Source organism: Pogona vitticeps, chromosome 5 (assembly GCF_051106095.1).
Source record: "Pogona vitticeps strain Pit_001003342236 chromosome 5, PviZW2.1, whole genome shotgun sequence".
NCBI classification, from domain to species: Eukaryota; Metazoa; Chordata; class Lepidosauria; order Squamata; family Agamidae; genus Pogona; species Pogona vitticeps.
Genome location: NC_135787.1, coordinates 48,538,622 through 48,565,423, shown reverse-complemented (window position 1 = coordinate 48,565,423; position 26,802 = coordinate 48,538,622). Strand labels below are relative to the sequence as shown.

General features: G+C 37.6%; 1 protein-coding gene across 7 annotated transcripts in view; it reads right to left on the bottom strand.

Moving 5' to 3' along the window:
- The window catches only part of RAPGEF2 (Rap guanine nucleotide exchange factor 2), a 217,572-nt gene that overhangs the window by 34,637 nt on the left and 156,133 nt on the right, over window positions 1-26,802 (bottom strand). For all 7 annotated transcript variants that reach the window (XM_020781418.3, XM_020781421.3, XM_073001508.2 and 4 more), the window contains 9 exons: window positions 24,452-24,583; window positions 17,058-17,235; window positions 15,637-15,773; window positions 14,915-15,073; window positions 12,200-12,352; window positions 9,233-9,397; window positions 5,035-5,142; window positions 4,739-4,942; window positions 4,475-4,583 (listed from right to left, as the gene is read on the bottom strand). In XM_020781418.3, coding sequence (XP_020637077.3) covers window positions 4,475-4,583; window positions 4,739-4,942; window positions 5,035-5,142; window positions 9,233-9,397; window positions 12,200-12,352; window positions 14,915-15,073; window positions 15,637-15,773; window positions 17,058-17,235; window positions 24,452-24,583 — 1,345 coding nt within the window. The remainder of the gene's footprint in view (window positions 1-4,474; window positions 4,584-4,738; window positions 4,943-5,034; window positions 5,143-9,232; window positions 9,398-12,199; window positions 12,353-14,914; window positions 15,074-15,636; window positions 15,774-17,057; window positions 17,236-24,451; window positions 24,584-26,802) is intronic.

Genomic DNA, 26,802 nt, shown 5'->3' with positions numbered 1-26,802 from the left:
TATTGCATAGGAACCTGGAATATAAGATCTCTGAACCTTGATAAGCTGGATGTGGTCAAACAGGAGATGGCAAGAATAAACATTGACATCCTGGGAGTCAGTGAACTAAAATGGACAGGAATTGGCGAATTCAATTCAGATGATTATCATATCTACTATTGTGGCCAAGAATCCTGTAGAAGGAATGGAGTAGCCCTCATAGTCAACAAAAGAGTGGGGAAAGCTGTACTGGGATACAGTCTTAAACATGATAGAACGGTTTCAATACGAATACAAGGAAGACCTCTCAACATCATGGTAATCCAAGTTTATGCACTAACCACCAATGTGGAGGAGACTGAAACTGACCCATTTTATGAAGACTTACAGGACCTTCTAGAACTGACACCAAAGAAAGACGTTCTTCTCATTATAGGGGATTGGAATGCTAAAGTACGGAGTCAAGAGATAAAAGGAACAACAGGTAAGTTTGGCCGTGGAGTTCAAAATGAAGCAGAGCAAAGGCTAATAGAATTTTGTCAAGAGAACAAGCTGGTCACCACAATCACTCTTTTCCAACAACACAAGAGGCGACTCTACAGATAGACATCACCAGATGGGCAATACCAAAATCAGATTGATTATATTCTCTGCAGCCAAAGATGGAGACGCTCTATACAGTCAGCAAAAACAAGACCTGGAGCTGATTGTGGCTTCTCATAGCAAAATTCAACCTTAAACTGAAGAGAGTAGGAAAAACCACTGGGCCACTCTTTTCCAGCAACACAAGAGGCGACTCTACACATAGACATCACCAGATGGGCAATACCAAAATCAGATTGATTATGTAAACTGAAGAAAGTAGGAAAAACCACTGGGCTACTCAGGTATAATCTAAATCAAATCCATACAGTGGAAGTGAAGAACAGATTTAAGGAACTAGATATGGTGGACAGAGTGCCTGAAGAACTATGGATGGAGGCTCATAACATTGTACAGCAGGCAGCAACAAAAACCATCCCAAAGAAAAGGAAATGCAAGAAAGCAAAGTGACTGTCCAACAAGGCTGTACGAATAGCAGAGAATAGAAGGGAAACAAAATGCAAGGGAGATAGTGAAAGTTACAGAAAACTGAATGCTAACTTCCCAAGAATAGCAAGGAGAGACACGAGGGCCTTCTTAAATGAACAGTATAAAGAAATATAGGAAAATAATAGAAAAGGAAAAACCAGAGATCTGTTCAAGAAAATTGGAGCCATAAAGGGACCCTTTTATGGAAAGATAGACATGATAAAGGACAAAAATGGTAGGGACCTAACAGAAGCAGAATATACCAAGAAGAGGTGGCAAGAATACACAGAGGAACTATACCAGAAAGATTTGGATATCCCGGACAACCCAGATAGTGTGGTTGCTGACCTTGAGCCAGACATCCTGGAGAGCGAAGTCAAGTGGGCCATACAACAAGGCCAGTGGAAGTGATGGCATTCCAGTTGAACTATTTAAAATCTTAAAAGATGTCGCTGTTAAGGTGCTATATCCAATATGCCAGCAAGTTTGGAAAACTCAACAGTGGCCAAAGGACTGCAAAAGATCAGTCTACATCCCAATCCCAAAGAAGGGCAGTGCCAAAGAATGCTCCAACTACTGTACAATTACACTCATTTCACACGCAAGCAAGGTTATGCTCAAAATCCTACAAGGTAGGCTTCAGCAGTATGTGGACCGAGAAATCCCAGAAGTACAAGCTGGATTTCGAAGGGGCAGAGGAACTAGAGACCAAATTGCTAACATGTGCTGGATTATGGAGAAAGCGCGAGAGTTCCAGAAAAGCATCTACTTTTGCTTCATTGACTACGGAAAAGCATTTGACTGTGTGAACCACAACAAACTATGACAAGTTCTTAAAGAAATTGGAGTGCCTGATCACCTTATCTCGTATCTCCTGAGAAATCTATTTGTGGGACAGGAAGCAACAGTTAGAACTGGATATGAAACAACTGATTGGTTCAAAATTGGGAAAGGAGTACGACAAGGCTGTATATTGTCTCCCTGCTTATTTAATGTATATGCAGAATACATCATGCAAAAGGCTGTACTGGATGAATCCCAAAATGGAATTAAGATTGCCGGAAGAAATATCAACAACCTCAGATATGCACATGATACCACTCTGATGGCAGAAAGTGAGGAGGAATTAAAGAACCTCCTAATGAGGGTGAAAGAGGAGAGCACAAAAAATGGTCTGAAACTCAACATAAAAAAGTAAGATCATGGCCACTGGTCCCATCACCTCCTGGGAAAAAGAAGAGGAAGATATGGAGGCAGTGACAGATCTTACTTTCTTGGGCTCCATGATCACTGCAGATGGGGACAGCAGCCCCGAAATTAAAAGACACCTGCTTCTTGGGAGGAAAGCAATGGCAAACCCAGACAGTACAGTATCTTAAAAAGCAGAGACATCACCTTGACGACAAAGGTCCGCATAGTCAAAGCTATGGTTTTTCCAGTAGTGATGTATGGAAGTGAGATCTGGACTATAAAGAAGGCTGATCGCCGAAGAATTGATGCTTTTGAATTGTGGTGCTGGAGGACACTCTTGAGAGTCCCCTGGACTGCAAAGAGAACAAACCTATCCATTTTGAAGGAAATCAATCCTGAGTGCTCACTGGAAGGACAGATCCTGAAGCTGAGGCTCCAATACTTTGGCCATTTCATGAGAACAGAAGACTCCCTGGAAAAGACTCTGATGTTGGGAAAGTGTCAAGGCAAGAGGAGAAGGGGATGACAGAGGATGAGATGGTTGGACAGTGTCACTGAAGCTACCAACATGAATTTGACCCAGCTCTGGGAGGCAGTGTTAGACAGGAGGGCCTGGCGTGCTCTGGTCCATGGGGTCACGAAGAATCGCACACAACTAGATGGCTAAACAACAACACAATTTAAACTTGATGTGAACATACATATTTTACACAAGAAGTCAAATTGCATTCGCTCAACAGTTATTGATAACCTCAATGTATCCGAAACTGACAAAGCCACAACATTAATTTTATGTTTATAGCCTTATGACCACTTATCTGGGAGTTAGCTCTGTCAATAAGACTTCTAAGTGTATAACTGAGGTACAAGTCAACTGATGCTGTATCTTTAAAAAAATCTATTTTTGTAAAACTTCAAAGAACTATTTTCATATGATTCATATGATTCATTTGAACTCATTTGTCTATGAACCTCACACCCAGATATGTGGCACCATTATGTTCTCAAATAAGTCACAATATCATGTATAAATTGGTTCAACATAGATGTTTAAAAAATAATACAGAAATTGTTTTCTGTAATAGTTTGCAGAGCAAGTTTATGAAGACTGAAGAAGATGCTAACGGACAAAAGCATATCAGGTTTAAAACAAAACCTAGTTAATTTAATGAAGGATATCAAAAACCAGTGGTTATTAGGAAAAACAACTGGATGACCATTCCATGTATTCATACTATGCTTTTTACACAACCTGCAAAAACTATTGTAAACAACAACAGGTTGGAGATAAGGTCTGTTCCCAAGATGTAGTGTAACCAACCCTATGATGAAGTCATACAAAATAGTTTCCATTCCTTGTTATGATCTTTTTTACATTATCAAACATTTGTGATTTCTGTTTCTATAAAGTATTTTCACAACTATTTCAACTATGAATGTACAGAGTTGTACCCCATATGAGTGTTTTTTTCCAATAATTTACTTCCCAAAAATCTCCTCCTGCATGTTTTCAAGGTTATATTTTGAGATCCATTCCTTGGATGTCTAAGATGCTGAAGGAGAAAATGGTCACATGTGGCCATATTGATAAACCAGGGAATAGGGGGTACCGTGGCTTAGTACTGAGTATGAATAGTATGCTGATGCCACTATATGATCATTCCCACTTGCGAGAGCAGCTGAAACAAAGCACAGAACTCTGCCTAATGGTTTTTTTAGTTACTTGAACCTGGCAGTGCCAGCAACCTGGCTTATTTCTCTCCCAAAAAGCCAGAGAAAGAATCCATGGGGTAGAGTGAAAGGAGGTCTTTTTCCACCTTGCTCAGGGAGAAGCAGGATAACGTGCTGGATGTTATAGAGTTTGAATGACATAGTAAACAAACTGAAAAGCCAAGTTCCATAATTAGTTTAGCCACTCCTAATACAAATGGATGCAACTGAGCAGCACACACTAGCACATTTGTCATTCTTGATAAGCCAAGATTGCCATTGTTTCCTAACTCATCATTACGTCTGAATGCAATCTATGGATAGTTACCTTATAGCACAGCAGCTAAAACTGCACAGTAAAACATGGACAACACTTTCCCATTACCATGCACTGCAGAAAAAGACGGGAAATGGGGGATCACCTCTGTTCATAAGGGCAAGGGACACCTAAATTTCTCATAGTACAGTTCAAAACTGCTGCATTACAATACAGAGTACACAGAAAGTATTTTTAAAAACATACCGAACAGGTTGGTTTTCACAGTGATAGATAAATGTGTATTATTTCGAAGAATTTCCATGGCTTTTGACAGCTGAATATTTTCAAAGTTTTGGCCATTCACTTCCAGTATCTAGAAAGGGGAACAAGAGGGTTTAATGGGAACAATTCATAATCACCAGAAGACCATAGTGAAAATCAAAATGGCATCATTTGCTCCATCTTTTCATTTAATTTAAATAGTTACAGGTCTCTCAAACACAACCTACAACAATTCAAATTACGTACCTGATCACCACGTTTCAAGCCTGCCTCAGTGGCTTTGCTACCTGAATCTACACTGTCAACAAAGATTCCAAATCCCTTTTCAGATCCTCCCAACAATAAGAAAGGCAAAGGGGCTTCCCGAGATGGCTTTGTCAGGGTTATCATTCTCCGTTTAGCTTTAGCAGCACATGCTATGTTTAACAGCCTCAAATGTCCACCCATTTTCTGCAAGGGAAAAAAGTAAAATAAATCTAGATGCATTTTAAACATGTTTAAGCCTCAGTGTAACATGTCTTTCTGTTGCTTATTGTTCATACCTCTCTCTCCAAATTGTTCTCAAATTCCTCTAAAAAACGAGTCATTGCAGGATCTCCCTCAAAATCATTGAAGTGATTGTTCACCCACAACAATACTACCCGTGTAACCTGTAAAAAATAATATAAAACTGTGGTAATTTTATACATAATGCATTATACATGCAGATTTTCATTCATTATTTTAAAGAGGAACATATGCATTCATAGCTGATAAAGTGACATATACAGCTTTTCCAGAAATTGATCCTGTTTTAGCATCTTATATTTTGCTGAAACCTAAAACATGAGAAACTGGATCACAGTGCTTCCAAAAAACTACAGCTTTTCTCACACTCTGATACACACTAGAACATTACAGAGGAAGGACACCTACTTTCTTCAAAATCTCCTTCACACTTCTCATATTCTGACACCCAGTGACCTTCTCTTCCTTGACATAATTTAGAACTGCTTATACTTACTATTCTAACCATATCAGTAGCTGCCAATCCAGGCAAGAGGACAAGCACAAGAACAGTTTCTGAGGCAACAGGCTTTGCACTCTTTAATGGTTTCATCAAAATGACAGTTTAAAAATAATTTTCAACTTTTTTTGTTCTTAAAAAGAGGGTTAGAATTAGAATTTTCCATGTTCCTATGATATGCTTCTAAGCCATGCTGCTTTAGTTCAAAGAAGAGGCTTTGCTCCTGCTATGTCAGCAAACCAATTCACTACCAATGGCCACTAATCATTATAAATATTTTAATAATGTGGAGGCAATACAACTGCCACTTTCATGCATTTATAGAACATGAAATCCACTGCAGTTTTCGGTACCAATGATCAGAGGTTGAAGAATCTATAAATTTATTTATTGAATTTGTACCCCACACCATCTGGAAACCAGGCCACTCTGGGCGTCTAACAACAGTATAAACAACAATATTAAAACATGATAAAAATAAATAAATTAATACAAGCCAAACAGGGTACATTAAAACAGATGACAATAAAGGTGATAAAAAGGGTGATGGAGAGGATGATCTTGAAATGAACCAAAATTCTTAAAATGTCACGTGAGGAAACATAGGATATAGAATTTTAAAGAAATCAATTATGTTCTCATAATTGGAATGTCTCCCAGTGAAAGTAACTGCAGATATAATAATTTTTAAAAATTATTCAAGTGAGTTGATTTCCTCAAGCAGGGAATACAGAATGGGCATATTACTTTCGTAAATACAAATGCATAATTTAGCACTTTATAATGACAATATATTTTGATGTGAAAGATTTTTTTAAAACCCCAAATTTATTTATTTATTTATTTGATTTTTGTCCTCCCATTCTAGCCTGGCAGGGAACCAAAGCAGCATACAAAAAAAGAGAATGATCATTTGCTAAGATAACTAGATTGTGGGACCAAAAGGACAACCTTGAGTCCATGCCTTATGCATTTGCTACATAGTTAATTTTTTTGATATATACTCATGTTGTGTAATTCTACTCTGCTGCTAGTAGTCATAGGAGAAGTGAAGGATTATTTGCAGCTCAAAGGGATCTTTTCCCCTCATTAATTCAATAGATAAGAGATACCATTAGATATTTCCAACAATTTCAAATATACCTTCATGCCTAAGTCTAGAAACACTACAAACATGGAAAACCAAATTTTCTAAAATGCTGAATTTTGTGTGCAATCAATTCTTGTAGTTTAAGAGAACATATAGAACTTTAGCTTTGCCTTCAAGATTAAATGCAGCGTGTCTTCAAAGGGTCCTGGTGGAGGGGAACAGTTTGTGTATGTATGTATTACATTCTTTATTTATTGATTTTGTATATTTGTGTGTGTGTGTGTGTGTGTGTGATTTCATATTTTAAATTATTTTTAAATGATTTAACCTTGCCATTTACCAATGTTTTTCACCTCTTGTTTCTTTACAGTTGAACCGGAAGATATAGATATATGGAGTTTGAGGTCCACTTATAATCTATTACCAGTGCTACTGCTTGGATCTCCAATTTCTCCTCTTCCTCTATGCAGCACTGTTTGTCGTTATGTGACTGTCAACTTGCCCCCAACTTATGGACACCCCATGAATGTCCTGTCCTCAGTACCCTTGCTCAGTTCTTGCAAACTCAAGCCTATGGCTTCCTTTAGGGAGTCAATCCGTCTTGCATTTGATTTTCCTCTTTTCATGCTGTCTTCAACTGTTCTCAGCATTATTAATTTTTCCAGAGAATCCTGCCTTCTCATGATGTGCCCAAAGTAGGACAGCCTCAGTTTTGCCACTTTTACCTCCATAGTTCAAGCTTGTTTTTATCTAGGACCCACTAGTTCAGCTTTCTGTCAGTCCAGTGTATCCATAAAGCTCTCCTCCAGCACCACATTTCAAATGAATAATTTTTCCCCTTTCCCCTTTTTTACTGTCCAACTTTCACACCTATATATGGTGCCTGGAAATATGATTCTGTGGATGATGTTGGCCTTTGTCTCCAGTGACACATTACCGTCTTCCAAGTCTTAAGTCTTCTTCTGATTTCTGGGCTGCAGTCCCTGATTGGATTGATGACTGAATCAAGGTATATAAAATATCTGTGACCTGTTGGTTTTTAAATGTTTTTAAATGTTTTTGAAACATTTTGTGGAGCTGCCGATCAGCTGTAGAAATTGTCGTCTTGCGAAGCATCAGTCCCCCCAAAAAAAAACAGTCTTGCGAAGCACGAACTGAAACATTGTCCAGCAAAAATTGGCCATAGGAAACACTGTTTTGCAAAGTGCAATGGCAATCGCAAAACCTCATCGTCAGGTGGATTCATCATTTTATGGGGTAATTGTCTTGCGAAGTACCACTGTATTTCCTCTGTAGACATGATTTTGGTCTTCTTGATATTCAACTATAGTCCTGCTTTAGCACTTTCTTCATTCTCTTTCACTAAGAGTTGTTTCAAGTCATTGCTGCTTTCTGTCAGAAAGATGGTGTCATCTGCATATCTTAAATTATTGATGTTTTACCACCAATTTTCACTCCCCTTTCATCTGAATATAGTTTAGCTTTCTGTATGATATGTTCTGCATACAGATAAAATTCATCTTTGTCTGACAACTTTGCCTACAGCAAACCATTTTGTCTCTCCATATTCTGTCCACAATACAAGTTACGCATTAGGACAATCAAATGCTGAACCCATTACTTTCAGAAGAACCCAGTTTCCCATGATCCACACAGTCAAAAGCCTTGCTGTAGTCTATAAAACATAGACTGATCTTCTGAAACTCTTTAATGTGCTCCAGTAGCCAGCAGATCCGGAAGTTGAGTCATGGCAACTGGACTTCTTTCTGATTTGGTTAAAATGTTTCACTACTCATCCAAGTAGCTTCTTCAGTCTGAGCACAGTTGGTAGGAGATCCCTGATATATCCTTCAGGTTGGTTTCACTTCCCCCTTGGCTGAATAGGCTCCTTAGATGAACAAGGGAGTGGGGATAAGTGAAAATCCTACTTCTGAAGTCCTTCTCCACCCATTATCATGGCTAGTTAACAGTCATTAACAGTGGTTCTTCTGGTGTGTGTGGTCCTGATCTTTCTGGGGAGGGATGAAAGTGCAGTATGATGCGAGAAAGAAAGCAGATAGATTATATCTAAGGCCTCCACCCCTGCTACATGAGGGATTTTCTCTATGCAAATGTATGGCCTCCCTGACCCCTCTCTCAAATCACCTATTTTCTCCAGAATGAGTACACCAGCTTGAATATGAAATCCATTTTGAAAATGAAATCAAGCTACTCTTTTTAGCCTGATTAACAAAATCAGTCATTCTGTGAAATGACTTTACTACTCTCAAATCACATTACTGAACTCATAAAATCTATCTAAAAGATGCAGTAAATCATGAATGTCAGATGTGAATGCATTACAAGTGTACTACAAAAGAATAAAGCTGTTTAATTGATTTTCAGGATTATATGAAAATAGTTACATTAACTAGTCTCATTTACATTTGGATATAACTAGTGAAATAAACAGGGAGTATACTGGAACATGCATATTTTTTATCTGCACAGAAAAGTTTTCCTTATTGAAAAATTAGTGTTTATCAACTGCTTATTTGTCCAAGAAAACCAGACACAGTAATTTATAATTTGCTTTTGCCCTAATTAGTATACTATGCATTTAATTAAAGGCAATTCTATATTAGAAGATAATTATGAATGCAACCTTATCCCTGAGGCTAGGATCATTGAACCACTCCAATAACTTCTTTCCCACTTCCATTGGACTGGAAAGGAAGGTCCTGTAGGTCAAAAGGAAATCCTCTATAAATGTTGGATCCACTACGGAATGTTCTTCCACCAAATGCATTGTTAACCTTTCCGGTGTTCCCTATAAAACATAAATGTTCAAACATCAACGCACATCAATGCATTTCAACTTGTCTCTTTTTGCTCATTTCACTAAAGTTAAGATGGCATTTATTCCACTGAATCTAGAGTCAGAAAATACACTGAATTTCAGAATCAGTTTTTTATTTTTCCCCTCCTTTAAATGAGCAAAATGGGATCATATGTATTGTTGTTGTTTAGTCATTAAGTCATGTCTGACTCTTCGTGACTCCATGGACCAGAGCACACCAGGCTCTCCTGTCTTCCACTGCCTCTCGGATTTGGGTTAAATTCATGTTGGCAGCTTCCATGACACTGTCCAACCATCTCATCCTCTGTCGTCCGCTTCTCCTCTTGCCTTCACGCTTTCCCTACATCAGCGTCTTTTCCAAGGAGTCTTCTCTTCTCATGAGATGGCCAAAGTATTGGAGCCTCAGCTTCAGAATCTGTCCTTCCAGTGAGTACTCAAGTTGATTTCCTGCAAAATGGATAGGTTTGCTCTCTTTGCAGTCCAGGGGACTCTCAAGAGTCTTCTCCAGCATCACAATTCAAAAGCATCAATTCTTCAGCAGTCAGCCTTCTTTATAGTCCAGCTCTCACTTCCATACATCGCTACTGGAAAAACCACAGCTTTGACTATGCAGACCTTTGTCAGCAAGGTGATGTCTCTGCTTTTGAAGATGCTGTCTAGGTTTGTCATTGCTTTATTCCCAAGAAGCAGGCATCTTTTAATTTCATGGCTGCTGTCACCATCTGCAATGATCATGGAGCCCTGAAAAATAAAATCTGTCACCGCCTCCATATCTTCCCCTTCCCCTGCTTTTCTGGATCTCTCGGGCTTTCTCCATAATCCAGCACACGTTAACAATTTGGTCTCTAGTTCCTTTGCCCCGTCGAAATCCAGCTTGTACTTCTGGGAATTCTCAGTCCACATACTACTGAAGCCTACCTTGTAGGATTTTGAGCATAACTTTTCTAGTGTGTGAAATGATTGCAACTGTACGATAGTTCGAGCATTCATTGGCCCTGCCCTTCTCTGGGATTGGGATGTAGACTGGTCTTTTCCAAAACTGTTGAGTTTTCCAAACTTGCTGGCAAATTAAGTATAGCACCTTAACAGCGACATCTTTTAAGATTTTAAATCATTCCACTGGAATGCCATCACCTCCACTGGCCTTGTTGTTAGCCATGCTTTCTCAGGCCACTTGACTTCACTCTCCAGGATGTCTGGCTCAAGGTCAGCAACTACATTGTCTGGGTTGTCCGGGATATCCAAATCTTTCTGATATAATTCCTCTGTGTATTCTTGCCACCTCTTCTTGATGTCTTCTGCTTCTGTTAGGTCCCTCCCATTTTTGTCCTTTATCATGTCCATCTTTGCACAAAATGTTCCTCTAATATCTCCACTTTTCCTGAACAGATCTCTGGTTTTTCCTTTTCTATTATTTCCCTCTATTTCTTTACACTGTACATTTAAGAAGCCCTCTTGTCTCTCCTTGCTATTCTTGGAAGTCAGCATTCAATTTTCTGTAACTTTCCCTATCTCCCTTGCATTTTGTTTCCCTTCTATTCTCTGCTATCCGTACGGCCTCGTTGGACAGTCACTTTGCTTTCTTGCATTTCCTTTTCTTTGGGATGGTATTTGTTGCTGCCTGGTGTACAATGTTACGAGCCTCCATCCATAGAATTCAGGCACTCTGTCCACCAAATCTAGTTCCTTAAATCTGTTCCACTGTGTATTCATAAGGGATTTCGTTTAGATTATACCTGAGCAGCCCAGTGGTTTTTCCTACTTTCTTCAATTTACATAATCAATCTGATTTCAGTATTGCCCAACTGGTGATGTCCATCTGTAGAGTCTCCTCTTGTGTTGCTGGAAAAGAGTGTTTGTGATGACCGGCTTGTTCTCTTGGCAAAACTCTATTAGCCTTTGCCCTGGTTCGCTTTGAACTCCAAGGCCATTCTTACCTGTTGTTCCTTTTATCTCCCTACTTTATCATCCCAGTTCCCTATCATGAGAAGAACATCTTTCTTTGGTGTCAGTTCTGGAAGGTGTTGTAAGTCTTCATAAAATTGGTCAATTTCAGCCTCTTCAGCATCGGTGGTTGATGCATAAACTTGGATTACTGTGATGTTGAAAAGTCTGCCTTGAACTTGTATTGAAATCATTCTATCATTTTTTAAGATTGTATCCCAGTACAGCTTTTCCCACGCTTTTGTTGACTATGAGGGCTACTCCATTTTTAATATGGTGTTCTTGTCCACAATAGTAGATATGATAACCGTCTGAATTGAATTCTCCCATTCCTGCCCATTTTAGTTCACTGACGCCCAGGAGGTCAATGTTTATTCTTGCCATCTCCTGTTTGACCACCTCCAGCTTACCAAGGTTCATAGATCTTACATTCCAGGTTCCTATGCAGGATTCTTCTTTGAAGCATCGGACTTTCCTTTCACTTCCAGGCATGTCCGCAGCTGAGCATCCTTTTGGCTTTGGCCCAACCACTTCATTAGCTCTGGTGCTATTTGTACTTGTCCTCTGCTCTTCCTCAGTAGTATGTTGGACGCCTTCCGACCTGAGGGGCTCATCTTCCAGCGTCATAACTTTTAGCCTTTTGTTTCTGTTCATGGGGTATTCTTGGCAAAGATACTAGAGTGGCTTGCCAGTTCCTGCTCCAGGTAGAGCAGTGGAACAATGAAGGGGGTCATATGTATAAAATGCTACAAATATGAAGTATAAAGAATGTCTCTCTGAAAAGCGCATATAAAATTGCAACTATGCCCACTGATATATAATAGATACCTTGATAACAATGTGACCTTTTCTTGTTCCAGTGCGATCCAATTCCCTATGCTCTTTTACCATAACAATCTCTCCTTCCTCTTCTACTTTCTGCATGTTTTTTTCCACTTGATTGAGGATGCGGCAATAATCTTGTTGAGCTATGCACACAAACTAGAAAAAACAAAAGGAATTAGTTTTTAAAATGTATCTTTTTTTGAAATACTTTTAACTTTTAGTGTAAATGGTGCAAAAGTTTTGCCAAATAATAACACATCAGAAAGTTGAATCTTTGACACTATTAAATTGACTTAAAATAATGAACATTAATCAGGTAACTTTCATTTATTTCTCTTTCATTTATTTCTCTTTGAAAGAGAAATATTTTTAATATTTGAAAGAGAAATATTTTTGAAAAATTCTTTTGCAGTAAAATAGCAATTTTTTTTACAGAACAGCAGAAATTCTACAAAATCTACAATTTTTGCTTTTCTGAATTCTGGCTGATTATCAATACTATTATAAACAAAATAATTTCTCTATTATCATTGTTGATATAGTATTTTTTGATAGTGCATAAGCAAATATGCCTAACTAGTTTCTGCTACAGTAAGTAGCTGAATAAGCTAGTATGATTAATTCTGCTACAGTTCTTGCCTTAGGAGAGTGCATGATTAATTGATTCAATATGAATTAATGACTATCATAAAATCTCATGTAACTATCCTCCCTTTCTTATTTCCCCAAATGAAAGCTAAACTAACTGGCGTTTTCTTTAGGGAACTCCCTGGTTTCTGTCTTAAAGGCATATAAAAAGCATGAATGATAGAATGAAAATCATACTTAACAGTTCTTTCTCACTATTAAAACAATTTATTTTACCTACCATAGAAATAAAATAATATTTAATCAATTATTACTTCCATTCAGCAGTTACATCACCATTCTTCCCAAGTATGGTTTAAGAACTTTCTAAATTGAACAAAACTATTCATTTCTGTGTTTTCCCAAAAATAAGGCATGGTCTTATATTAATTTTTGCTCCAAAAATGCATTAGGGCTCATTTTCAGGGGATGTTTTATTTTTTTCATGTACAACAATCTACGTTTATTCAAATAACTTAACTAGGGCTTATTTTTGGAGTAGGGCTTATATTACAAGTATCCTGAAAAATCATACTAGGGCTTATTTTCAGGGAAACAGGGTATATGCATAGTTGCTTATTATCACCTGGTTATCTTGATAACTGCAATGAAAGTGTAACCCCTATGGAATATATGGTTCAACCCAATGGGTGGGGAAATCCTAAGAAAGAGCTGTGATTCAGGAATTGAGTTAGAAAGAGTGGAAGTGCTGGAGAGGCAAGAGCTGCTGTTCCCAGGAGGACAATTTGGCCCTTGCCACCCTGGTTTAGGTAGTAGAATTTCAATATGATGATACAGGAGACACTAGAAGGGTGAATCCACATTTCGATGTTATATATTTGTATTTGCATATAGACAGACAGACAGACAGACAGTCCCACAGAAGTAGAGAGTGTTACAAATGCACTTGCCTTTATCTCAGCAGGGAAAGTTTTTGATGTTCTCATATTTCAAATCTAAAATAACATGAAACTTGCCTGGAAGTATTCCTATTAGATTCATTAATCAGGAATACTTCATAATTCTTTCCCCTCCCTTGCAGGGTCATACCTTAGTCTTATTCCTAGTACTGTGTATAGTGTTTCCTTCTGATTCTGGATAAGTTAGGATCAGTCTTAAATACAGTTTAAGGCAGGGAACATCAGATAACTCACAGAATATATGTGGCCCCATATCTTTTATTTTTGGGGGGCTCCCCAAGGGCCCACTGTTAATGATACAGCCGGTTTTACCACTTCAACTTGGTAGTATGAAATACAGCAGTTAAATACGGCAGTACAAAAAAAAAATCTTACAATTCTAAACAAAGGGATTGTTCCTTGCCCACCCTACTTATGTATCATCCTAGAGGTTATCAGCAAGGCACACTAGAAAAGTGACATCAAATTTCAGCAGCAAAACTGGCAGCAGCAGCATTTTGTATTTTACACACTGTTAGAGGTCTGTGGGGAATGAAGGTGACCCCTGAGCCAAGATATGTTGCCCACCCTGGTTAAGGGAGACAAGCTGGCCTAAATAAATGGGCTTCAGTGGTAATTAGAATTAACCACAAATAGGACCAAACAAAGTTAATTACATTATATCTGAACATGATAATGGCTGTTAATTCAACTACATACCAATGGAGAATACAAAGAAACTGCATTTCTAAGTGGGGTCCACATAGCCTGTTAGAAGGACTCAGTCACCCTTGTAGAGAAAATGGAACAACTGACTGGAAAACACCAATGCACATTAAGTGCGTTTCCACTGAGACAGTGTGCCAAAATGAGCACCACATTGAAAGGGAAGGAAAAGGCCAGAAAGGTAGCCTACCATCCTTGTACACTGGCAAGTGTTAACAGTTAAGCAAAAACAAAGCAAAAATAAAACAAAAACAACCCTATCTCATGGTTTAGTAAAACAGAAAAGGAAATAATGAAGCAGCTAATTAAAAACCAAAGCCCCAACTTTTTGGCTACGTCAGAGGAGAAGAGGTAAAAGTGCAAGATCTCATGGTCAGGAGGGTATGTAACAGTAAATCATAGCTTAACATTCTGTTCAAACCATGCCAGTATATACATAACAACTCATTCAGGTTTCATCTTTTACCTGGCAATCATCCACTTTGGTTCTCATCACTCCTTTCATATACTCTTTGTCCATGGTAGGAGAAACACCAAAACTGTTCCCCATGCATAATATTTCTGTTCTTCCATCAGGATATGTTACTTCCACAGAACCATTCAAAATAACAGACCAAGAGTCCAGCTGAAAATAAAACATAGTATCTGAAACATTCAAACATGGAAAAGTCATTTGAAACATAAAGGCCTCCAGCAGGGAAAATGGGATGAGGAAGAACAAGTCATATATTTTAGAAATGCACACATAGAATTCTCAGATTCGCATGAGTCCTGTACAAGGCCATCTTAAGTTTCTGCATACTGTAACAACACTAACCACAGAGTAGCCTACTTCTGTACACTTTAGGGCAAGAAGCAAAGTTTTGGATTTACTTTTCTACAACCGCGCAGAGAAAGAAAATCCCTGGTGAATCCATGAATTTTTAGCAAATGCTTTCTAGTATATAACTATTTATGGTACAACAGTCAGATATGATATATTTATATATGAATAAGAGATGCTAACTTAATAACTTCATGTCAGCAACAATGAAATAGTTCAACTGAAATGTGAAAATAGTAACCAAGCTACATTGCACATACTGTATTCTCAAAGTTTCCATATTTGTAAGCCAGTGTATGAGATTCTTTTCTTAACTAGAGTTACTTTAGAGCCCTTAAAATGATTCAGTTACAAAATCTACTTACCTCTTCCCCATCATTTAGAACTATGGTTCCTGCTCTTTCTACAACTGCAAACACCATTACAGCACAGAGTTCTCTCCTTACAGACATTGTCATATTAGCAAAAGCTGGTAACTGATGCATGAATTCCAAGAGTTGTTCTAAAAAAAGAATAAATTCATAAGTGTCATACACATTTAAGCAAAAACATCCTAGTAAAGACAGTTCACAAATATGCCCTGGAATTTTCTTCTTGTATTATTGCATAGCATATTGTGTACAGTATTGTAAAATATTTTAAGTTTTTTTTTCCTGTTCTAACAAAAAAATAAAATAAAACATACACTTAACAATGCTAATATGTTATAACAGTTGTCACCTGAAAGACACTCCACCTGTTGGCTGAAGGATCATGCAATACTCCATAAATGCATTTCTAAGTTTGCAAAAAATTAATTTATGCATCAGTTGAAAAAGAAGACGAAAAATCATAGATCAATAGGAAGAAGCTACATAGTTAATACAGAATCCGTTTGGCAGATTAGCATGATCTCTGCATGGCCTTTTCTGCAACAGCTCACATGCTGCATGGAATCAGCTGAATTTTAGCACATTCTTATCCAATAGGTGTTCTGCAATTGTTCTAAGATGATTTTCTTCTTCTTCCATATTTAAAATTTTTAATACACATTTTATCCTGCCTTTCCACTAAGAATATCCAAGGCAGTTAACAGCAAATATTTGCAGATATGTAATATTTTAGAATATTTCTCACTAGTGGTACTCAACATATGATTATATTCAGCATGATGATGTTCTTTTTGGAGCTTCCAATAATGTTAGAATTTAACACCAGATACAGAAGTAGAAACATGATGACACCCCATCTTTGTCCCAGGAATTGTTCATGAAAAAAAATTCAGAAAGGATTAATTAAATATTCGTTTTTAATGTGCTTGAGGTTTCACTGCTTTACAATTACACCATCGTCACATCAAAACTTTCAGAGGCAAATTGTGCCCTAATGCATCAATAATGTCAATAAAGCCTGGATCAGAAAACAAGGGAATTGTACATAAGGAAGTCAAGTAATTTTGATTATTTGAAAGCATATTTGTTATGTTTCAATATCCAATTCTTGATAAGATACTCACTAATTAATTTGCTGAAATAACCTGATTTTTGTTAACCCTAATATGTGAGTTATTAATATGCTAGTTTTAAACCCAGAATTCTAATTCTAAGAACATTACTTCATTCCAATACATTCATAGTCTCAGGCATTTATACATTCCTTTTCACTTTGCTGAAATTTTGTCTTATCCAGTTAATACATTTCATTTCACTGAACTCTGGAAAAGAAAATAGATCTTCGAAGAATTCTGGATGCCACTTAAAGGCTAATATGCTATCTTTTCCTTTTACAGCCTTCTATGATCACTTACCAATATCATCATCTGTCCTGTCTATTGGATCTTTTTCTAGGCAGTCTCTAACAATATCTCTGCTCATTAGAGGGTCAGATGCCCTCTCAATATCTTCTTCATCATCATCATCCTCAGAATCCACTGCTGTCTCTGGTAAACCACTTAGATCCATGTCACCGGCTTCACTTTCTGTTGCCTAAAATGTTGATAAAATGTTTAAAATACAACATGGTATCTTGCTGGAATGCTATGACACAACAACATGTAAATACTTTTATGACTATTTCCATAAAAGAAAGACTGATACTCTGGCTGCAGAGCCTGAGGTTGAGAGATCAATTCCCCACTGTGTCTCCTGAGAGGGGCTGAACCCGATGATCCATAGGGTTCCTTAAAAGGTTTAAAGGTTGTTTTCACAACACTTTCAGATTCAGTGTATACATTTACTAAAATGATCAAGAGAAGTCACAACTTCCAAAAGGAATTTATTTAACCCCATATCAAACATTAACCACATCTTATTAAACACTTTCATTAGAGATGAATGATGTGAAAATGGCTGAAATCCTGTTGACGTAACAATGTCTGCAGAAGGCAGATGGCATCTTCTACTTCTGTCATACAGTTCTCATAAACTCCTTGGGATGACATTATCACCAATAGCAATATTTGGTGGAAGGAGATAAAAAGAGGTAAGCCAATATTCTGATAAGGATGCTCAGTGGCCATCAGAATGCTAAATGCTATCAGTAACAGATCAAACAGAACATACAAGGGTTAACCATAACCCTCAGCTGGTGAGCAATCATGAATCCCATCCTTCTTCTCCTGCTACTCAGGCACCATGTGGGCAGAAGAGAAAAAATTGTTCTCAAAAAGGAAAAGTTTAAAAAAAGAAGCAAACAAGAGCAACACGGGGGGGGGGAGAGAAGATGTGTGAACTCATTGTCCTATGCCATGGAGAAATGATATTATCTGCCAAATTTAATCTGCCACAGATCATATGAAAATGAGAAAGAAGCCAGCTAACACATAGCTTAAGATCATTAATAGGTAGCAAGAGGTAAACACATTTTAATGTTCAAATTTTAAGACCAAAATTTTAATGACTCCCAAACACATCTGCCTGTCACCTCAAATAAAGTTTCTTCTTTTTTTCAAAACTGATTTAATGTCACGGCAGCTGCTAAGCTTCAACTGTTATGATTTTACAGAGATGAAGAGTTCACAGAGATTGTTCTTAAAATACTACTTATAAACAGATGCTTACTAACACAAGAAAAATACTAAAGATCAAGTAGCAGGAAAAGGACAAGTCATGTTATTTCTAAAGAGAATTTACTTATAGGCTGAACATCCTAGACCAGTGATGGTGAACCTATAGCATGTGTGCCACAGCCAGAATGTGGAGACATCTCCCTGGGCACACAAGCGGAGTGGAGCACTATTCCACCCACCCACCCCCCTCAGCTAAACCTCAAACTGCACGATTGTAAGCCACTTATCCCTGCTACCGTCCTTGGTTGCGGCACTTGTAAATCAGTTTTTTCAGAGATCAGAGAGAAGGCTGCTTTATTGTTTTCTGCTGTAGAACAGCACAGGGCAGTCAATCTGGCTTGTGAATTACTACTTCCAGCAGAGGTGACTGCAAGTAGGAGGGAAAGCTCCAATTAAGGCAGGAAGGAAGGTGCGAGAGAGGGATGAGTGGATTCATCAGCTTGTTTAAATGTAATTTGAGGAAACATTTAGGTAGGGAGGTTGTGTGTGTGAGAAACTGACTCTTTCATAAAACCATGAAAAAAGGAACCTTCCCAAGTGTTTGTGTGTGAGAGAGAAAGAGACACACACAGAGATTTGACTCATGAAACCAGAATTAAAAAGGCATCAAAAGCTAATCACAATTGGTGGATTGCATTGCATTCAAAAGTACCCAGTAAACGATTCTGGTAAGATTGTATCATGGTACACACTTCATTTTTTTCTGGCCAGCCTTACAAATTGCTTTCTGTTTGACAGAGTGCGAGGTGGAAGTAATTTTAAGGCATTTTCCACATAGTTCTATTTTTAATCCAAAATATGGCCCTGCAATGTCTTTTTCTGGTAAGTAGGGAAATTAACAAAATAAGCCACAACATGTTTGTCTTAAAACAGCCTTTGATGCAAAGATTTTTCTGCCCTCTGCACCATTTGAAATATTTAAATATCTAATATTTTATTATGTGATTATTTAATTGTTATATTTTATGATGTTTTATATGTTGAATTTATTTTATATTTGTAATTATATTTTTTTGTTTGATGGTGTTGTGAAGCATCCAAAATAGCCTGGTTAGACGGGTATCATATGAAAGAGAGAGAGAGACTTTTAACTTGGCAGCAATAGGTCAACGTTTGAAAAATTATAGTACTATAGAAATATATCAGAAATATATCATTAGAGCTTCACCATATGTTATGGAATGGAGCTCTGCAATACACTTCTAAAATGCAATGCTATCCATGTTTATACAAGCGTAAGTCCCTTGTAGTCAATGGTGCTTATTCCCAGGGTGTTTATAGGAAGATAGGCTTGATAAATGATTATTCATTAATCTTTCTGGATTTATAAAGGACGAAGTAACAGTAAGAGTACTTAATCCAGTCATTGGTTAAAGATAAGAATGCCTCCACCTAACTTTAATTGAATTCAGTTATGCCATTTATCAGATTCCTTAGGTGATTTCCGCTAAGATACTGGTTAGATACCGATCATCTGAGGCTTCAGCAAAGTCCCCAGATTCTGTTTTTGATTCCCAGGGTCTCAAAACTGGGAACATTGAGAAAGGCTGTCATGATAGATGTGACCAGTCACAGGATATTCTGCAAAACAAACTGGTGAAGTGAAAACAAATATAGCTTTTCTAAGAAAAGCATCCAACAGAGATGGGGGTTGAGCTTTTAAAACATTACTCTTCAGGGAGGCTTTTCAATCCAACCCTGTCTAAACGCCTCCCATCTGGTCCTCTTTATTGTGAAAATTTGTTGGTGCCACTGGCTCTTCTGGTTTTGACTTGTCATTGCTGTTTCTGTTACATTTTAGTGTCCATAGTTTGTTTGTCCTGGCTTGTAATTGTTTGTAAGCCGCCCAGAATAGTGACTTGGGACTAATGGGGTGGTGTATAAATTAAATAAATATAAATATAAATAAAACCATCAAAAAGGAACCTTCCAAAGTTCATCTCCACTGCATTTACTTCTGTAATTTTTGCTGAGAAGAGCAAGTACAGTATTTCAAGATTCTGTTTAGACTCTAAATTGAACTGGGCAGAAGTGGAATATTTAACAGAGTCCCACTAAGAGCAAACACCTAGTAAAAGACAACCAACACACCTGGGACTAGATTTCTGAAGTGTGTAGCAATCATGTTTCTCTCTCATCCCCAAAGCAAGCAAAAGTATCACAGTTTATTCCCCAAATCTGAATCCCAGTCTCTCTACTCCTGGTCCTGCTTTGATTTATTGAGTCAATCCATCTCATGTGCAATCTTCCTCTTTTCCTACTTCACTGCACTTTTTCCTGAATTGGTACCTTTTCCAGTGAGCTTGTCTTCTCATGATGCCACTGTAGTACAATACTCTTTGCTTGGTTATTTTAGCTTCTAGTGAGAGTCCACATTTAATTTGCTTTACTTATATTTCTGACAAGTCATGTTATCTGTAAATCTCTTTTCCAACACTACATTTCAAATAAGTGAAATGTGTGTACAGTGGTGCCCCGCAAGATGATGTTAATTCGTTCCGTGAAAATAGCTGTTTTGCGAAAACATCATCTTGCGAAATGTGGTTCTCCACTGGAATTAATTGAAATCCGTTTAATTCATTCCAATGGGGACAAATTGTCGTCGTTTTGCAAAAATCACACATAGGAAAATCGTTTTGCGAAGTGTGGATCAGCTGTTAAAATCGCTGTCTTGCGAAAATCGGTCCCAAAAACATCCGTTTTGTGAGTCACGGACCTAGCTGTCAAAATCATCGTCTTGCAAAAATCGGTCCCGAAACAAAAAACCTCTTGCGAAGCACGGTCCGAAACATCGTATAGCGAAAATTGCCCATAAGAAACATGATTTTGCAATGCGATGTAGCGATGGCAAAAACTCATTGTCATGCCGATTCGTCGTTTTGCAACGTAATCGTCTAGTGGGGCACCACTGTATATACTTTATGTAGTGTATAAAATATAGGTATACACTTTAAAAATTTGCACTTTTAAAAAAGCTGCTTTTCTGAGGGTAGCTTACTTTGGAGGAAACAAGTTCAGGATTTCAGTGTACTTAATAAGCTTTATAAATAAGGTGCATTTAATTCAGTATAGTATTTTGCACTATCAGCTAGAGGAATCAATAAAGAACCAGACAGACAAAATGTGTAAATGACGTGAGTTTTTTTCCCCCTAAACTAAAACCTCAGTATTCAGGTTTAATTGCAGTGTCGGCACTTCAAAATAAATAATGTGGTGTTGTGTTGCCGTTATATGGGCACTCAGGTTCAAAAAGCTTCGCCATCACTGTCCTAGACATTGTGTAGTTCCTAAAGAAGTTAAGTACATCACAGTGCATAGCTGGCTGAATGCAATATAAGTAAAAAAAATTAACAACTTATCCAGGTTGAATTTCAGTTTAATGAAATGTAGACCTGAAAGTCAATTTCATACTCATGTTACTTAATTCCAAAGCCTGCATTAATCTCTTCCAGTGGTTGCATGCAAATGTTAAGAAAGTATACTCCCAGGAAGCCTGTGAGAGATGTTATAGTTTAGTGGGTTAACGAGCATGGCTGCACAGGGGCTGGGGGTCAAAATCTCACTGTTCTTCCTAAAAGAGACAGATGAGATAATCTGTATGTTTGATGGCATTATGTGCCATGCCACACATGTAGACTTTGGACAGCTGCATAGCACCAGAGCACCACCAGAATAAAAGGGCAGTAAACCAAGTCTGAATACTGAACACCTAGAAAACCCTGAGAGACTCACTGAAAACAGAAATCCACTGAACAGAACACAATCTTTTCCAACCATGGACCTGTTGGGGCGTGGCATGCTCACAAGGGTGTGGTGTGCCCTCAGGGGAGTGGAGCGGCTTGCTTGCTTCCGTGTAGTGGCGCTCATGGGGGGGTGCTTGCACGCAGGTGCATGGTGCGCTCGCAGGGGTGGAATGCGCTTGTGCACATGCATGTTGTGGTGCTTGCAGAGGGCAGGAGATCTGTGTCCGTGGCCCTGTCCTGCCTAGGCAACTGACTGCTGCCAGGACCCTGCTCTATACAGCCTAATGGGCACTAAGATTAGCCGTCCCATAAACCTTTGTTATTTCTATAGATTTTTTTTTTTTGCAAAAAGTAAAAATGCAAGAAATACACAAAAAAACTATCGTGATCTCATGCATTTCATTTTCACCTCTAAGAATGAAGTAAGTGATGACTTACATTCCTAGCAGGCAAAGAGGACAAATTTCTTTAAGAATCTAAGGTTTGATCAAATAACCATGAGCACTCACATGTTACCACTAACACATATTTAGAAAACTCTTATTTGGGATACAGTTTTCAAAACCAAAGCAGTATCCTGTGACCAGAAGTATTAATGAACATAGAAGCACAAAGCTAGATAAGCACATATATATTTTTTCTGAAAATTTTAAAACCTTACATATTGGTGGATATACAATGGTAGTCATGTTCTTCCTCCCAAAATTAGAATGTATTTAAAACCAAAAAAAGTTGATTACTCTCTTTCAGCAGTTCTTTTCACTTCTAGCTGTTGTATCTGTACATGTGTGCCTTATGTACCATTTCGCTTTAAGAAACTAATATTGCTGACAGCAACATGTTCTTCCATCTCAGCATACACAGCACTGATGAACTCAGTCCAAATCATGACTTTTCATCACTGCATTGATTTGCATACAAGAGACTATTTGACTTATGGGTGTTTCAACTTTAATTAAGTAACTACAGATAATCCTCTTGGACAAGGAATTTCTTAATCTACAGGCTGCAAACAGAACACAAATTGTTTACACTGCCCCTCTGATGTATAAATAAGCAAAAAATACCTCCTCAATATATTCAAAGGGAGCCCAATGACCTCTCATAAATAATGATTTTGGAAGGATCACATATTTCACTTCAGCAAGTAACTCTTGCTTTAAATGGATTTGTCTTTTATATATAACACATGACATACAAATTTAGAAACAACATGAATATTTAAACAGGAATATTCTCAAATTATTGCTGAAAGCATCTCAAGATTCAGCTTCATGATTTATTCAACTCAAAAGAGGTCTATGAATGTATTTTCATTGCAAACAACTGCTCTTAAAATTGTACTATTAAGGGATTGTCATGAAACAAATACAAGAAATAGTTAATTGAGCACGCAGGATCATAAATAAGATTTGCAGCTAGTATCTCTCACTTAATATTCAAACATAGAGGTAAACAATTACTTGTGGGTACAATTAGTAAATGTCTACTTTTACTAACTGTATCAGAAATCTCATTCTTAGAAGCACCTACAGGCAACACTCACAATGTAACCAGTAACAGAGACGTTCATACAACTTAAAATTGTAAACTTTTACAGTTTTAAAAATAGTAAGATTAATATTCTGAGAACCAAAATAAGTCTCTGATTTCCACATTTTATCTTCCAAAGACTTTTATTTAAGTAATCCTTAATTATGGAAAAGAAACATTTTTCCATAGAAAAACCTGGGATGTATATGTGTCAAAATCATTAGGCTACGAAGTGGCAACTGTCTCCCAAAATGACACTGTCATTCGAAAATGAAGATGAACTAAGCAGTTGTATTATGAGAACAATTAAATACCAGAACATGAGTTTGTTTCTGTAGACAAGCCTTTCACAATTGTGTGGACCCAAATTTGATATATCTTTCATCAGCCCCTGCCATTATAACAAAAGACAGTGATGATAGGATTTGTAATTCCAGATAGATAGAGAGTAGGAGGTTGAAGAATCATGTTGTCAGCTATTGATCTAAGCCAAGGTTGGGAAACACAAAAGCTTTCAGTTGTTGATGTATTTCAATTCCTGTCACTCCAGCCAGCCTGGTCAATAGCAAGGCATGGTGGGAGTTGTAGTTCAACAACATATGGAAGGCCACAGGATCCCCACCTGTGATCTCAGAAACACAACACAGTATTTTAGTAGATTTAAAATGAACATTCACAAACTCTAATGGAAACACACCATAGGTACGCCATTTTAAAGACATAGCTTCTTATCGTTAGTGCAAATACTGACATTTGCTAAGTAAATACGTAAAAGATATAAACCACAGTAAACATACCATAATAGCACACAAAAGATATATAATGTGGTAAACACACTGTAACTGTTTACTAATATACCTGGTATATATCAGATAGGCTGCTACTTCCAGAGTCACTGGTGATGCTACATCCTGAATGACTAGATGAAACGTGGGTCACCTGTGGATGGAGACTGTCTGTGAGGTGCAGTTTTGTGAAATCTGCAGGAAGCTGTAGATAAGAAGCAAAAATATGAAGTTAAAATCTATATCAAGATATTATTGTTCAAGTGATTCATGGTACATCTTTCTAGAAAATACTCAACCTATATAAAGGCTGAAATACTGCTGCACAGCTAGCTCCTCCTGAGCAACAAGGACGCTATTATTGGCAGTGGCATATTGATGTCAATTGAAGGCATCCTTTTGTGATTTCAGGGTGTGCATTAACATACAAAATGTGAGAAAACTGCATGCACCCCAAAATCACGAATGAAAGGCATACCCACTGTGCAGGCAGAACCTGCCAAATAGGATTTCAGCCAACATATATTAAGGAAATTCTAATAGTTTAAGGTGACAGGACAGAAAGGTTCAGAAATACAGTAATGCTTAAGTTACTGGACTATGTTTTCAGCTTTGTGGGTGACTTAAGAGTTATAATCTTTAAACATGTGACAAACATAAAAATGATTAAGCCTGTTGCTTAAAATGTATAGATGGAATACTCATTGCAGATAGCTTTCAATGTGAACTTACACGTGAGTTATTCCCAGTGAACACCTATTAAAGAAATAATATTAATAAATGGAAATCACAATGTGTATATTTAAGACTACAGCTATTAATTTCAGTGAGCAGAATACATGCTAATGCTCAAATAAGAGTACTTTGTACAAAATTGGGATGAAGGGCTAATACTTTAAGATACAGTGGTGCCTCGCTTAATGGGCACCCCGTTTGACGATGAATCCGCATAGCGATGAAGATTTTGCGATCACAAAAGCGATCTCATTGCGATGTTTTAAATAGGAAAATATCACTTTGCGATGATCGGTACCCTGTTTTGCTTACCGATCATCGCAAAGCGATGATTTTCCAACAGCTGATCGGCGGTTCCAAAATGGCCACCGGGTTAAAAAAATGGCCGCCCGCTGTGTTTTCGCCTGGATTCCTCGCTTACCGGGCAGCGAAAAATGGCGGCCATATGCAGGATTTTCACTTAAAGGTGAGTTTTAAACCAATAGGAACGCATTGAAGGGGTTTCAATGCATTCCTATGGGCTTTTAAAAACCACATAGCGACGAAATCGCTTTGCAGCCATTTTTGCTGCACGGATTATCGTTGCTATGCAGGGCACCACTGTATCTGAACAGTTTGCAGCCTTGCTGATGTTTTCGGATTACAGAAACTGATAATAAGTAGTAGAGTTTTGACTTGTGGGGCACATATAGTCACACAACCGTTCATCATGCAGCATGTCAATAAAAAAGATTGTTTTAAAATGAAGAAAAAAGCCCTGTCACACTCTCTTGCCTGAAGAAAATAACAGAGCATTCAAAGACAGTGTGAGATCTCCAAATTGCTATATGCAATCCTTGTGTGGGTGTATTTTTGTAAGTAGCAAGTAATAAATAAATAATAAAACCTTCCTTCTCTTTAACGCTAAACACATTCAGGTTAACCATAGTGATTTTGTCTTTTGATCATACTAAAACAAAGAAACAACTCCTTTCATCTAAATTTTTAAGAGGAATCAAATAACATAGACTACTTGACAATCTGTAAATTTAATGGAAATTTTAAGGTTTTTTTCTCCTCACAAACTGGACATCCTTTGTTTGGGAACTTTACATCAAGAGAGCCAGCAATTCTGACCACCACTTCCAAAAGAGGAGGGGGATGCATGACAGAGGTGAAGTGACTTTGCCCCCTTCAGAAGTCCTGCCCTCTCTGTTTGCTATTTCTAATCATTGTTCTAGTTCTTATCATGGAAGTGAGACAGAACAGAAATCGGTGGCTGAACCACCACAATGAGTAAATGTGAACCCCAAGGAGGGAAGGCATAAGGCTCCTTCCTTAAAGAACTTTCAGTACAAAAATGCATATTCAGTATCCAAATTCACTGCGTGCATCCATCACCTACTAAATCCCTTAAGAAGAGAAACCAACATAACTCAGCACTTTCCTTAGGAACCCTGTTTAGTTTTTCACATTTCAATAACTTGTCCTACTATATTCATATCACATTATGTACAGAAATATTTACTCCTTACATATATGCATACAGAGATATGCATATCTCCCATTTACAGTTTTTAAACACAAATACAGACTACATAATGAATGAGAAATCAACAAGGGGTGTAAGAGGGGAAAAGGTAGGCTTTTTTCAGTTACAGTCTGTGCCAAATAACATATTACAATATATGTAATTGCCTAGTTTAATAA